Here is a 13,397-nt window from a genome sequence, read left to right on the forward strand (position 1 = left end):
CGCCCCCTTCCGCCCTGTCCCCCGTGCCCCCCTCGGTGCTCCCCCTGGTGCCCCCCAGCCTCGCCCCGCTCCCCGCGGCGCCCCTGGCCCCTCCGTGCCGCGCCGACCTCCCACCAGTTCCCTCCAGTCTCTCCCACTCTCCCCAGTCAGCGCCGACCCCGGGACCCCCCGGTGCCCCGCGTTACCCCCAGTCACCCCCCATCCCCAGTTCCCTCAGGGCCTTCCCAGCTACACCCCACCCCCTCCCCAGTTTCCCCACCACCCCCACCAGTCACCCCAGTCCTTCCCCAGTCCCCCCCCACTCCGCCTGTCAGCCCAATCACCCCGGGAACGGCCCCCTGTTATGCGCAGCCCCTCCCCAGTCCCTCCAGTGTCTTCCCAATCCGCCCAGTTACTCCCAGGCCCCCCCCAGGTCTCCCAGCCTCTCCAGTTCCCCCCGTGTCTCCCCAGCTGCCTCAAGCCCCTCCCAGTTCCCCCCAGTCACCCACAGCCCCTCTCCAGTCCTCCCTGTCACCCCAGTTACCCCTGGGGCTGCCCCAGTTCCTCCCAGCACCTCCTCAGTTGCCCCTTGTCATCCCAGTTCCTCTCTAGTTGACCCCAGTCTCCCCCCAGTTGCTCCCAGTCCTTCCTCGGTTCCCCCAGACCCTCCAGTTTCCCCCAGTCTCCCCTCAAGCCCCTCCCCAGTTCCCAGTTGCTCACCCCCTGCTCAACCCTTCCTCTGCCCCACTAGTTGCCCCAGTCCCTCTCCAGTCACCCTGAGTCTCTCCCCAGTCGCCCCCAGTCCTTTCCCAGTTCCTCCAGTTCCCTCAAACCTTCCTCCATCTCCCCTAGTTCCGCCTAGCGTCCCCCTAGTTTCCCCAAGTCCCTCACCAGTTCCCTGAGCCCCACCAGTCACCCCAGTCCTTCCCTACTTCCCCCAGTTCCTCACCCCTCGCTCAACCCTTCCCCTGCCCCCCGTTCCTCCCCAGTTTCCCCAGTTTTTCAGCCCCCGCTCGACCCTTCCCCCGCCCCCCCGCCCGCCCAGTGCCCCCCAGTACCCACCGCTCCTGCCCAGTTCCCCACAGCCGCTTCCCAGTTCCCTCCAGGCCCCCCAGTTCCTCGCCCCCCACTCATCCCTTCCCCCGCCCCCCCGGTCCTCCCGCCGCCCCGCGCCGCGCGGGGCGCCCCCGGGCCCGATCCCGCCCCCCCCGCCCCCCCCCCGCACCGCCCCCCGCGCCTCGGGGCCGGTGGCGGTGCCGGGCGGTGCCGGCGGGGGGGCCCCGACGGTGCGCGGCGGCGGCGGCGCGGTGATGCCGTCGGCGCGGCAGGGGGCGCTGTAGCGCGGGCGGCCTCCCCGCTCCGCCCCGCCCGGCGCGGCCCCCGGCGCGGCCCCGCGCGGCGGCGGCGGCCCGCCCGCCCCCTGCCGGCTCGGCGGGGCAGCGGCGGGGCCGGAGCGCCCAGCGCGGAGCGGCGGAGCCGGGACCCGGAGCCGCGCTCGGTCTCTCGCCGCCGCCCCCCCGCCTCCCCCGCCTCCCCCGGCCGGGCCGGGCCGGGCCGCCCGCCCCGCCCCGCCGCGCCGCCCCGCCGCGCCCCCGCCCCGCCGCCGCCCCGCCGCGCCGCGCCGCCCCGGGCCCAGCCCGATGCCCGGCGGCGGGCGGAGGTGAAGGAGCGAGCGGGCGCTGGATCCTCCCGGCCGCGGCCCCCGGGGCCCCGGGCAGGGAACAAAGGGCCATGGCCGAGGGGGCTCCCGCTCAGGTAAGGGCGCCCACCGCACCCCGCCCGCCCTCCCGCCTGCCCGCCCGCCGCGGGTCGCGGCCCGGCCCGGCGCCCCTGGGCCGCACGTCGGGGCGGGCCGCGCCGTCGGGGCCGCGGCGGGAGGCGGCGGGAGGCGGCGGGGCGGGCGGGCGGCGGGGGGCTGTCAGCGCTCGGGGCCGCGGCCGCCCCCCCGGGGGCACGCGCAGGGACGGGCAGGGCCGCCGGCGGGGCAGGCAGCCCCGGGGGGGCGGCGCGCCCGGGGCCGGGCCGGGCTAGGGCCTCCGCGGCCGGCGGCAGCCGAGCTGCCGTCGGGGGGCCGGGCCTGCCCGTCCCGCCGCCCCCCCCTCAAACCGCAGCCCTGCGGGCCGCCCCCCCCTCCCCCGGTGACAGACCGGCCGCCCCCCGGTGACAGGCCGCTCCCCCCCACCTCCACGTCCCCGCCCGGTCCCCATGGCGACGGGGCGCCCTTGCCCTGACAGCGCCCGCCAGCCGCCTCCCCCCCCACAGTGTCCCCTCGCCGTGCCCATGGCAACTGGGCTCGGCTGTCCGCTGTGTGTGTGCGGGTGTGTGTCCCCCCCCCCCGGGTCACCTCCCGGCCCCGCGGTGTCGGGGCCCCCCCGCCCGTCCCGCGGGACCCACCCGGGGCTGCCATAAGCGGCTTAGCAGGGACACGGGGCAGCGCCGGGCTCTGCAGCGGCCGCCCCCCCGCCGGGGTCCCCGTGCCTTGGGGGTGCCCGTGTGTCCCCCCCGCCGTGACCCCGCACCCCTGTGCCCGCAGGCGCCGGAGCCAGTGCTGCCGCCGCGCTGCCCCTCACCCCTGCGGCCACTGGCCGGCCCCGAGCGCACCTCGGAGCGGGAGACGCAGACGGCTGAGTTGTCCTTGACGGTGGTGGCGGCTGTGCAGGCGGTGGAGAGGAAGGTGGACTCCCACTCCACCCGCCTGCTGGACCTGGAAGGTCGGACGGGGATGGCGGAGAAGAAGCTGATCGATTGCGAGAAGACGGCAGTGGAGCTGGGGAACCAGCTGGAGAGCAAGTGCGCGGCACTGGGCACCCTCATCCAGGAGTACGGGCTGCTCCAGCGGCGCCTGGAGAACATGGAGAACCTCCTCAAGAACAGGAACTTCTGGATCCTGCGGCTGCCCCCTGGCAGGAAGGGGGAAGTCCCCAAGGTAATGGTGTCCCGGGGTGCGGGAGCCCCGCTCTGCACCCTAAACACTCCCAAAGCACTCACGGAGGGCAGGACAGGGGGAGACGCAGTGGGAAGCCCTGGCGCAGGCGAGTGGCTTGCCGTGGGGACCTGGAGGCGCTGCCCCTCGCAGCTTCTGGGTGTGTCCCCCCTGGGCACCCGAGGGGAACATCCCCCCATCCTCAGGCCGGAGGTTTCAGTCCTGCTTCACCCCCCTGTGCACCCCGGGACAGATTTACCTTTTTGGTTTTTTTTTAACCGCCGCTCCAGAGAAACGCTGCGGATGTGGTGCTCTGCTTTTTACCATCATTTCTTTTACCGCCGTGGTGCTGCGGTGGGGGTCTGCTGGGCCAGGGAAGGAGCAGTGGGGGCTGCTGCTGCAGGGAGGGGGAACCTCTGGGGTTCAAGGGAAGATGGACGGGCTCCCTGCACTTGGCTGAGCTTCAGAAGGAGCCCACCATCAGTATTCAGTTCCTACTTGCATTTCACGACCCTCTCTCTAAAAGAAAGTGCAGGTGCGAGATGTGGCAAAGTGGGCGTCACTGGAGAGAGTAGAGTGGGTCTGGAAAAGGGGGGTTCTGACCCCGACACCCCCTTAGTGCGGTCGGGGAGCAGAAGCTGAGTGCTGCATTTCCCTCTGAAGAGCTCCATTCAAACGCAGCACAGCTTGCACATCCTGAATTTATCCTCAAAAATTATTACTCGGCCAACAGGCTTGAAAGCGGCAGCCTGCTCCTGGCCGATTTGCACACAATAACTAATGATAACTGGGAGCCCTTCAGGCCTGGGTAGTTTTCCCTCGAGTTCTGGGGTAATTGAATCTGGGGTTTTACGTCAGCTCATCAATAGACATGAGGTCCAGCCCTAGCGCCCGATTTTTATCTCCGTTATGTTCCCTCCAGGCGGGCGCAAGCCCGGTCACCTCTGCAGAGCCATCCCTGCCGGTGCAGGGACCAGGGGGAGGAGATCGGCATCGTTTGGGGAAATCACAGTCTGGGTTCATCACTGAGAACCGGCCATTTGGCCAAGACCTTTAATCTTGGAGAAATACCTGTCCAGGAGCTGTTCTAAATACAAAACCCACCTTGATGATGGCTGCGGAGTAGCTGAAGCCTGGCTGTGTCCAAGTGGGAGTGAGCTTCCGCCACCGCTGGCCGGCGATAATGCACTGGGGAGCGAGGTGGCTACTTGAACCTGTGCTGCTTGTGGTTGCAGGTGCCGGTGACGTTTGACGATGTGTCCGTCTATTTCAACAACAAGGAATGGGAGAAGCTGGAGGAGTGGCAGAAGGAGCTGTACAAGAACGTGATGAAGGGGAACTATGAGTCACTGATCTCCCTGGGTAAATACGGGGTGTCCTCGCCCTGGCGAAGGCAGGCTCTCCTGGCTGCCTGCAGGCTTGGGCACCTCCTGATTCCTCCTTGGAGATCCCCTTGAGACCCAAATGTCCCATTTTAAAAGGAGACTTAAAACCACAGGAGGTTGTTGCTCACCTGGGTAGGGGCATGCCTGCGTCAATGCCCGGGTTCGTTCCCAGCTGGGGGCACGGTGCTGTCCTGGCTGCAGGGGGGCTGCCCACAGGCAGGTGGGCTGGAGACCTCCCGGGGCCCCTTCCAGCCAGGGTTACTCGGTTGAAAAGCAACCCCTTCCCCGGGGCTGCTGGGAGGGCTTCCCTTCATCCTCTGGCTCTGCAGCGGGTACCAGCCCACGCACCCCTTGTAGAGGAAACTTTTGCAAGAGGGAAAAATTGTCTGATGCTACCCGAGCTGTGCGCCTTTGGGGCATTTCATACCAAAACTGCAGGAGAAATGGCACTGCTGGGACCAGAGGTGAAATGCTTTTGGCTTCAGGAGAGCCAGGAATTTGCCTGAGAAGTTCTAAAACCTTGCCAGAAAAACACACAGCTTGGGTTTCTTCTAGAAGGTAGTTCCTCTGTGTGAGGCACCCAGCTCCTGCCTCCATGAATCCCTTCTGCCCACCCTGGGAGCCCAGCCTGCTGGCAGCACCGGGCTTTTCTGCCTGCAGACCCTCTGGATGTTCCTGAGTGTCTTCACGTGTCCCACCCCTGGGCACTGGGGAGAGGTGGAAGCCGGTATTAGGATTCCTTGTGCGGTAATCCCTCGCTCCATCCCTCTGTCTCTCAACAGACTATGCAATTTCCAAACCTGGTGTTTTGTCTCAGATTGAGCAAGGAGAGGAATCGCGGGTCAGGAACGAGCAGGACTTGGAGGAGAGTGAGATCATTACCGATGCCACCGCAGGTGAGACAGCAGCTTAGCACAAGGGGAGCCGTAGGTTGCGTCCAGAGGAGCTGCTCACCCTGAGGCTAAAGCAAGTGATGCTGAGAGCTGTGTCTGGGGAGGTTCTTGGGAGGAGCCTTACACACGAGCGGGGAACGTTTGGCTGGTCAGAGACTTGATGTCCAGCTGCAGCTCAACATATAAACCAGGGCAAGTGGAGCCTGGAGTGTTGGGCACTAGGAGCCATCGGCAAGGGAAGCATCTGCAACCAGAGTGGGTCCTCGGGGAGCTGGTGTGCTTGGCAAGAAAGGAGAATCCGGGTCCCATTGGGAAAAGCCATCCACCCAAAAAATCTTCTCCATCGTCTCTGGTTGTGCGGATGGTGCCTGGGTTTATCCTTGGAGCATCCTCCCAGGGCAGGACAGCCGGCTCCCATCCTGTGCACTGGGACTCAGGGTGCTGAGGTGTTTCTCCATGGGCAAGGCTGGGCTGGGAGTGGGGCACTGGGGACCCCGCATCCCGGAGCAACTCCTGCTCTCAGATAAGGGGGGTCGCTAAGGGGATAAGGGGGTCTTCTAGAAGAGATGCTGTCAGCTCCACTGCTGGTCTCTGGCCCTGAGCTGTGGGCATGGGGTCCGCCCCCCGCCTGTGCTTTTGGTCACAAGGATCTTTTAAGTTGAGGATCTTGAGGCCAACGGGAAGAGAAAAATAATCTGCCCGCAGGGAGCTGCCAGCCAGGGGATGTGGGGTGGCCGATGGGTGCTGAACTACCGGCGCTGAGTCCCCAGGCCAGGTGCAGCAAGTCCCCTGTGCTATGGGGGATCCCAGGAGAGAGGCAGGAGTGTGGCAGGGGCGGCTGAAGGGCAGGGGCTGAAGGGAGGGAGGAACTGGCCGAGCGAACAAAACCCCTCTGTGGGATCAGCAGCCAGAGCGGGGCTGCGGGGAGCCGGCGGGGATTGCTGTGAGCGCTTCCTTCATCCTGGCTCCCAGGAATGATGGTGGGTGGGAATCTGTCTTTGCTGCAGCTGGTATAAGGGTTGTGATCAAAACGGAGGAGCTCCTTCCTGAGGACAGCCCTGAGAACCCGGAGCTGCATGGGATGTCAGGGCAGTCGGAGGGGAGCTTCCAGAGTCCGGACGAGGAGGCAGCCTGCGAGAGCCCCTACGGCTCCGTCTCCCCGCCGAGGGACCTCCCAGGGACCAGCCTGGGTGACTCGTCTGAGTATGTAGCTGACTTCAATGAGATCCAGAGAGTCATCGTTCACCACGGGAGCTGCACAGGTGAGATGCACGGCATGTGGCGTGTTGGGGGGACAGGAGGCCCAGGAGGGGCTGTGGTGGATCCAGGCAAAAGTGGGCAATGGGTTGGACGAAAAAGAAGGGCTAAATGCCCCCAGAACCAGCACCAGAAGGGAAGTTTCTGGCTGTGGCAACCTCACAAGCAGCTGCAGTCAGAGCTGGGGCTGGGAGGAGGAGGCAGCACGTGTGTGGTGGACACCAGAGCGTGGTCTCTGCGGGCACCTGACTGCTCCAGAGTGGAGTGAGCAGTGACACAGTCCTGGGTGGGTGGGAAAAGGCCTTGTTACACGTGGAGACTGGGGGAGGATGTGTCTCGGGCAGCATTTTGTGAGAGCCCCAGTGAGCGCCTGCTGCCAAAATCCCGCTGTTGCAGAGGGCAGGATGTCAGTTGAGGACTCCTGCCCTGGTGTTAGCCATGCAGAGGAATGGTGTAAGCCACTCAGGCACTTACACACTGGAGACTGCTGGAGGAGTGTGCGCAGTCCTGCACGCTGACCAGTGTGGGCGTCTGCGGGCAGGTCTGGAGGATGGGAAGGAGGGTGGCCAGAGGTCTGTGGCGTGCGAGCTGCCAGGAAGAAAGGGGAAAAGTGAGGTTCTTTAGTGGAGAGATGAGAAGATGGCACCGGGTGCTTCATGAGTGGGAGGCTGCCAGTTGGGTGGCAGGTATGGGACAGGCCCTACGGATGTGCTCAGAGGGCACAGGCGGGAAGGCAGGGAGACGGGCTGTTGGCCTCCTTGGGTTCCCTGCCTTCTGATGGCTTTGCGATGGCGTAACACTAACTGAGAAGGATAGAGCTGGGCTCTTGAGGTCTTCCCCAACTCCGACTCATAGATTCTGTGGTCTCCTCACAGTTTTCTAAAGGAAACCAGCCAAGCCACCGGCGGGGCTGGAGCCGATGCTCATCCAAGAGCCAGCACCTCTGCTGATGTGTGGGGCCGCGGCTGGCAGGGCTGAGCAGGAGCAGCAGCGATGCTCCCACTGAGTGCAGGTGCTGGCAGCCAGCGCTCGAGCGGCGATAGCCCATGTGTCTGCATAAGGGAAGCTCCTTGCTGTGGAGGTGCAGAGGAGGACTGGGAACGTGGGGTTTCCCCACTGAACCCTCCATCGGAGGGGAGAGGGTTGTGGCTGTGATCCATCCCGTTCCAGTCAGCTGCCTCTTCTTGGGAAAGTGTGGCTGCTCTTCCTAGAAAAGTACATAGGCCTGGCTCAAAGTCCAGCGTGGGGTGACGTGTGAGGGATCCACCATGGGCCTTACCTCAGGGCACGGTGGCTGCGCGTCCTGCTGCGCGCGTTCCCAGTAGGGCCGGTCTCACCAAACACACACACCAGGTCACCCCCGGCATCTGCAACACAAGGAGGGGCCTGAGGTGCGGCCACCCATCCCACCGCTGTTTGCCTCTGGGAGGGAGGGGGGTCTCTCCCCGTGCCCCGCTGCTGCGAGGCTGGAGGAAGGGGACAGTACCAGGCTGGGCGCACTGTCTCGGGAGCGGAGCTGGGGGCCGGCAGCCCTGTGTTGTGCTTCCATCAAGCAGTGCCGGCGGTGGGGCGCGTTGTTGTAGGCCAGCCCAAGGGCAGCAGATGGAGCTGCTCCAAAATCATTTGGCTGCTGGAGTCCTCGCAAACCGATGGCACTTTTATCCTTCTCCGTCTCGTAGCATGGTGAAATTACAAAACCTTTTGGCAGGCAGGTCTCGCCACCCCCTCGGAAGGAGCCTGTCCAGGAGGCGGTTTGTCCGTCCTCCCTGCTGGGCAGCGCACAGGCTGGCCTCGCTGCTGCGGGAGGATGTGGCCCATGCCGGGGCACAGGGCTCCGGACTGCAGCTGGCTGGTCAGGCATAGTGCGCACAGCTGCAGAAGCCCATGCAAATGTTTCTGTGTCGACCCCCAGGTGTGTAAAAGACTGCCTCGTCCCACCCGGTGACCCTAATGCTGTTCCGGTTTTCCCCCTCAGAGGATGGGATCGTGATCAAGACAGAGGAGGAGGAGGAGGACGACGACCCTGACACCCTGGAGCCGTGCACCATGTTCTCGGGCAGGACCGAGCCACCAGCGTTTCCCAGCCACGAGGCCGGGCTGGGCTGTGAGGCGCAGTGCAGCTCCAAAACGCAGCCCAGGAGCCTGGCAGCTGCCCGCGTGGGGAAGCCCCCCGCCTGCGAGAGGGACTCCGGGGAGATGAAGCCGGCCATCGCCCAGCAGCGGAACCGGACGAGGGAGAGACCCTACATCTGCCCCGAGTGTGGGAAGAGCTTCATGCTCAAGATCAACTTCATGATCCACCAGCGCAACCACCTCAAGGAAGGGCCCTATGAGTGCCACGACTGCGACCTTAGCTTCCGCAACAAGCAGCAGTTCCTGCTGCACCAGCGCAGCCACACGCGCCGGGGCGTGGGGGTCCCCCGGCGCCCTGAGCATGGCCTCAAGCCCCAGGCGCGGCCCCCACCTCCAGGGAAGCCCTACAAGTGCTCCGAGTGTGAGAGCAGCTTCAGCCACAAGTCGAGCCTCAGCAAACACCAGATCACCCACGTCGGGGAGCGGCCCTTCACCTGTGGCGAGTGCCGGAGGAGCTTCCGCTTGCAGATCAGCCTCATCATGCACCAGAGGATCCACGCCGGCAAGAGCGAGATGGCCTTCCTCTGCCCCCAGTGTGGGAAGAACTTCACCCGGCCCTCCCACCTCCTGCGGCACCAGCGGACTCACACCGGCGAGCGGCCCTACCAGTGCAGCCAGTGCGAGAAGACCTTCAGCGAGAAGTCCAAGCTCACCAACCATTACCGCATCCACACCCGGGAGCGCCCGCACGCCTGCGCCGTCTGTGGGAAGGGTTTCATCCGCAAGCACCATCTCCTGGAGCACCAGCGCATCCACACGGGCGAGCGGCCCTACCACTGCACCGAGTGCGGCAAGAACTTCACCCAGAAGCATCACCTCCTGGAGCACCAGCGGGCGCACACCGGCGAGCGGCCCTACCCCTGTACCGAGTGCACCAAGTGCTTCCGCTACAAGCAGTCCCTCAAGTACCACCTGAGGACGCACATGGGAGAGTGAGGGGCTGCGAACGGCTTCCCCTCCCTCCCCTCCCTCCATCCCTCCTCATCCTCCTCCACCTCCTTCTCCTCCACTCATCTCTCCCACCCTCCCTCCATCTCTCCCCACCCCCCCGGCTCAGGGCATGGACATCAAGGAAGCTTTGTGTGGTAGCGCTGCTGGTCTGGTGGAGACAGCTAGGCTGTTTGGAAATAAATTAATTAATTAAAGCAAGCAACGCGCGGCAAAATTAAAAGATTATATATATATAAAATTAACAGAAGCAGCTGATTTAGGGGGAATCTTCACCATCAGAAAAAAAGCAAACAAACCAACAACAAAAGAAACCTGTACAGGGTGTTTTGCCGGAGTAGGACTCTTAACTGCTTTTTAAATCTACTGTTTGGTTTTTTTAATAAATGTGGAGGAACTTCTTATTTGATAAGCAAACTTAGGATCGCCAAGATATTTTTTTTAAATTTTTTTTTTTAAATGCTCTGTAGGCTGATACTGGCACAGTCACTTTTGTCCAGGAGCTCTGCAGAGGCGCTGCCTCGTCCCAGCTTTCCGGGCTGGACGTGACAGCCGCTCAGCAGTGCGTGGCGACAAGGAGCTCCCAGCCAGGGGGAGGTGAGTAATAAATAGATCCAGATGATGAGGAAATTCTCCATGTGTCTAGATTTGAAGTGCTGATAGGTGCTTGCCCGGCTCTTGGGGCTGTGATGCACTCCTGAATTATACAATAGAATAAAATACTAGTTGCAGTAAAAGAACCTTTTTCTGGTAGGACCCCATCAGCAAGGCTCCTCCAAACATTCATTTCTAGCGCTTTAATCCTTCCACAGTGGCAGACGCCTCTCCGGTGAGCGGCGACCCTGGGCAGCTGGCCCTGCCGCCACCATGAGAGCTGCACCGAAGGCATCACCAGCCACCACGGGACGCAGGAGCGGTTTGTAGATGTGGGTCTTGCCGTGGGGTGCTATGGGGTCACAATGTACCTGTGCACAAGACCTTGACGTGTTTAACTGCTCTTCTGCTCTTTGAAACATGCTGCGGCGTGCAGGTTGCCCTCGTCCTTGCCGGTGGCGTTGACTGCGCGCTCCTCAGCAGCAGGAGCAGGGGGATTCCTGCCCCAGATGGAGGAGCAGGTCCCAGGCTGGCTCCGAGAAGAGCCCCAGCCAGCTCAGGGCTGCCTGCAGGAGACCTCCTGGCTCCCAGGCACTCGCTGCCAGGGCCACTTGCCACACGGCTGTGGCTATAGTCACGGTGGGTGGGACGCGGGTGAGTCTCCTCGCTGTTGGTTTGAGCTCCTAGCTCCAGCGGCTTGGTTCTCCATGGTCTCGTTGTCCTCGTCACAGCTCCTGTAGCTGGGCTGTGGCTGGGTGAGCGGCACCCAGAGGGCCGTGGCCGAAGCAGTGACACCAGCTCCCTGGTGCCCACCGGGCTCCTGGTGGGTGGGTGCCGTGGGGAAGGTGGTGTCAGATCTCATGTTGAACAGTGGCATCAATAAACAGAGCGATGATGGGATAAGTTGTTGGGACCTGTTAATGCCTTTGCAGAACCAAAGGTCTCGCTCCAGAACCTTCCGTGCGTATGAACCTCTCCTAAATTTGTAATTTACAGCCTCTTCTGTGCTAGAACGTGCCCAAGGGCAGCAGAGGTGCCAAGAGCTGCCAGCTGGTCACCACCGTGGAGGGGAGCATTTCAGGGATGCCAGAGCAGGCTCCGGCTGAGGTTACTGTGTTCCCGCTGCCGGGTGGTGCCCGAAGCGCCCTGCGGCAGGTTGGGGTTTCAGGTCACAGTACTGTCCCAGGTGTGTTAAACATGCTGTGATGGGGCTGATGTCCCTGGAGGGAGGTGGTGGAGCCCAGCTGGCTGCCCTGTGCCCCTTGGCAGCCTCCCTGCATCCCCCTCCTCAGAACTGAATGCAGTTAGGGGGAGTAAAGAAATTAAAAACAGAACTGACTCTGGTTCTCAGCAGCTGATGGTCATCACGCTGGCAGTGCCACGGACCCAGCACTGTCCTTTTTTCTTCCTAAAAATGGATGGATTCAGCTTTTTTCTTTTTGGCAAAGCAGGCACTTAGGTGCCCATACAAGCCCCTCTGCGGTGCTGGGACCTGCCTGGGGAGCCCCGGGGACAGGCAGCCCCCTCCTCACCACAGCATGGCCGGGCTGGCAGTGCCCGTGCTCTGCTCGGCGTCACTGGGCCTCACACAGCAGCTGCTCTCTGGTCGTGCTGCTCCTCACCTGCTGTGCACGCACGTAGTGGCGTTGTGGACACTGCCAGGATTTAACAACATCCAGGTGACCTTCAGCGGTGAGAATGTCAACAGGCCATCTGCAGCCACACCTCCCACGCTGGGGAGGATGACAGCCATCACAGGTGCTGAGCTCGGGGTGGCAGTGGCACCAAAAAAACCACAGAGGTAGCAGTGCTGCAGGGCACAGATTTGGTGGTGGCACATGCTGCGAGCAGCCTTGCTGCCCTCTGAGTTGTCTGCGGGTTATCAGCACCCTCCACTTAATTGCAGGCAGGTTTGTTTGGGGTGTGCTGGGTGCTGCACGGTCCTCGGCTAAACCACTGCTCAGCTGTCGGGGTTAATGGCACTGGCCCGCAGGACCGACTGCGAGTGCTCATGTCCCTGGCTCAGTCACTCTTATCTGGCCCTCCCTGGCCCAGGGTGCTGGGGGGCTGGATGCAGCTCAGGGGCTCTGACTGAGCGGGGAAACCGGGCTGTCACCCCAGAACACTACAGTGACGGTGGACCAGGGCTGAAAGCATCGTGCCAGTGCCTCCACAGTGGCTGGGACGGAGTTCGGGGACCTGCCATGGCAGGAAAGCAGGCAGCAGGGTGGCAGGGGCTTATGGCAGGGCACTAACCACCTGGGGAGCGGGGTTCTTTGCCTGCCTTACTGCCTGGCTGCCATCAACGTGCCAGTGGTGCGCAGTGTCCCCAGAAATGCCAGGGTGGCTCCTTGGGCCCAGGCTGGCAGCACACCAGGGTGGCAGCTGAACATGGGAGGGGGCTGATTCTGGGCACCCAGCACCTGCAGGTGCTGCAGCACAGAGGGGACATGCCCCCACAGTCTGCAGGAGACGAGGGGGTTCGAGGGGCTCCCGAAGACCCTCTTCTCATCACTAAGCATCACCACTACCCCCCGGGTGCTTTGGGGCTGGGGTGAGAGTACAGGAGGGATGTGGAGAGCCAGCAGCAGCCGTGGGGCGCAGGATGGAAGCTGGATGCCCGGTGCCAGGGCAGCCCCTCAGTTTGGTGGGATCTCCCTGTTGCAGGGGGCTGGCAGCGGGCAGTGGGCCTGGGAAGTGGCTCGAGGACCCGATGACACTCGGCTCCTGTGTGTCACAGCTGCCGCGCTGACCCAATCCCTTCAACTGCATTAACCACCAGCCCCGCGGCCAGGAAGCAGCTCCGAGGCCCAGGGAAGGAGCTCAGAGCTCCCACCCACCTGCCATGGCCCGAGCTGGGGCAAAGCTGCCCAGCGCTCCTGGCATGTGTATGTTGTACATATGTTGTAAATGATTCAATTGATTTAAGTGGCCAGAGCAGCCGAGGTGGCTGGCAGCAGTGTGCTGCAGCATGCCGGCTCACAGCCCAGGCAGACTACAACTGTGCTGGGGAACAGACATGTGCACAGCGCATTGGTACACAGGCACACACGTTCTTGCACACACAAATATGCAGACTCATACCCACCCACGTGTCAACACACAAGCACACCAGCACAGATATACACACACGTGCCAACACACATGCACAGATACATGTACACACAGATCTGCATGTGCATACATATATATGTACATCCATGTGCAGACAGATGCATACACATACATACATGCATGCACATGCCAATGCAAAGGCACACAAGTATGCACACACACTCGCACCCC

General features: G+C 63.0%; 1 protein-coding gene across 1 annotated transcript in view; it reads left to right on the forward strand.

The window, feature by feature from the left end:
- LOC119145917 overlaps window positions 1–9,935 on the forward strand; it is a 39,200-nt gene extending 29,265 nt beyond the window's left edge. The window contains exons 18-23 of the mRNA XM_037382727.1: window positions 1,420–1,734; window positions 2,513–2,905; window positions 4,138–4,264; window positions 5,070–5,183; window positions 6,188–6,442; window positions 8,413–9,935. Coding sequence (XP_037238624.1) covers window positions 1,420–1,734; window positions 2,513–2,905; window positions 4,138–4,264; window positions 5,070–5,183; window positions 6,188–6,442; window positions 8,413–9,506 — 2,298 coding nt within the window. The 3' untranslated portion in view covers window positions 9,507–9,935. The remainder of the gene's footprint in view (window positions 1–1,419; window positions 1,735–2,512; window positions 2,906–4,137; window positions 4,265–5,069; window positions 5,184–6,187; window positions 6,443–8,412) is intronic.
- The last annotated feature ends 3,462 nt before the right edge of the window (window positions 9,936–13,397 follow it).

Source organism: Falco rusticolus, chromosome 4 (genome assembly GCF_015220075.1).
Source record: "Falco rusticolus isolate bFalRus1 chromosome 4, bFalRus1.pri, whole genome shotgun sequence".
NCBI classification, from domain to species: Eukaryota; Metazoa; Chordata; class Aves; order Falconiformes; family Falconidae; genus Falco; species Falco rusticolus.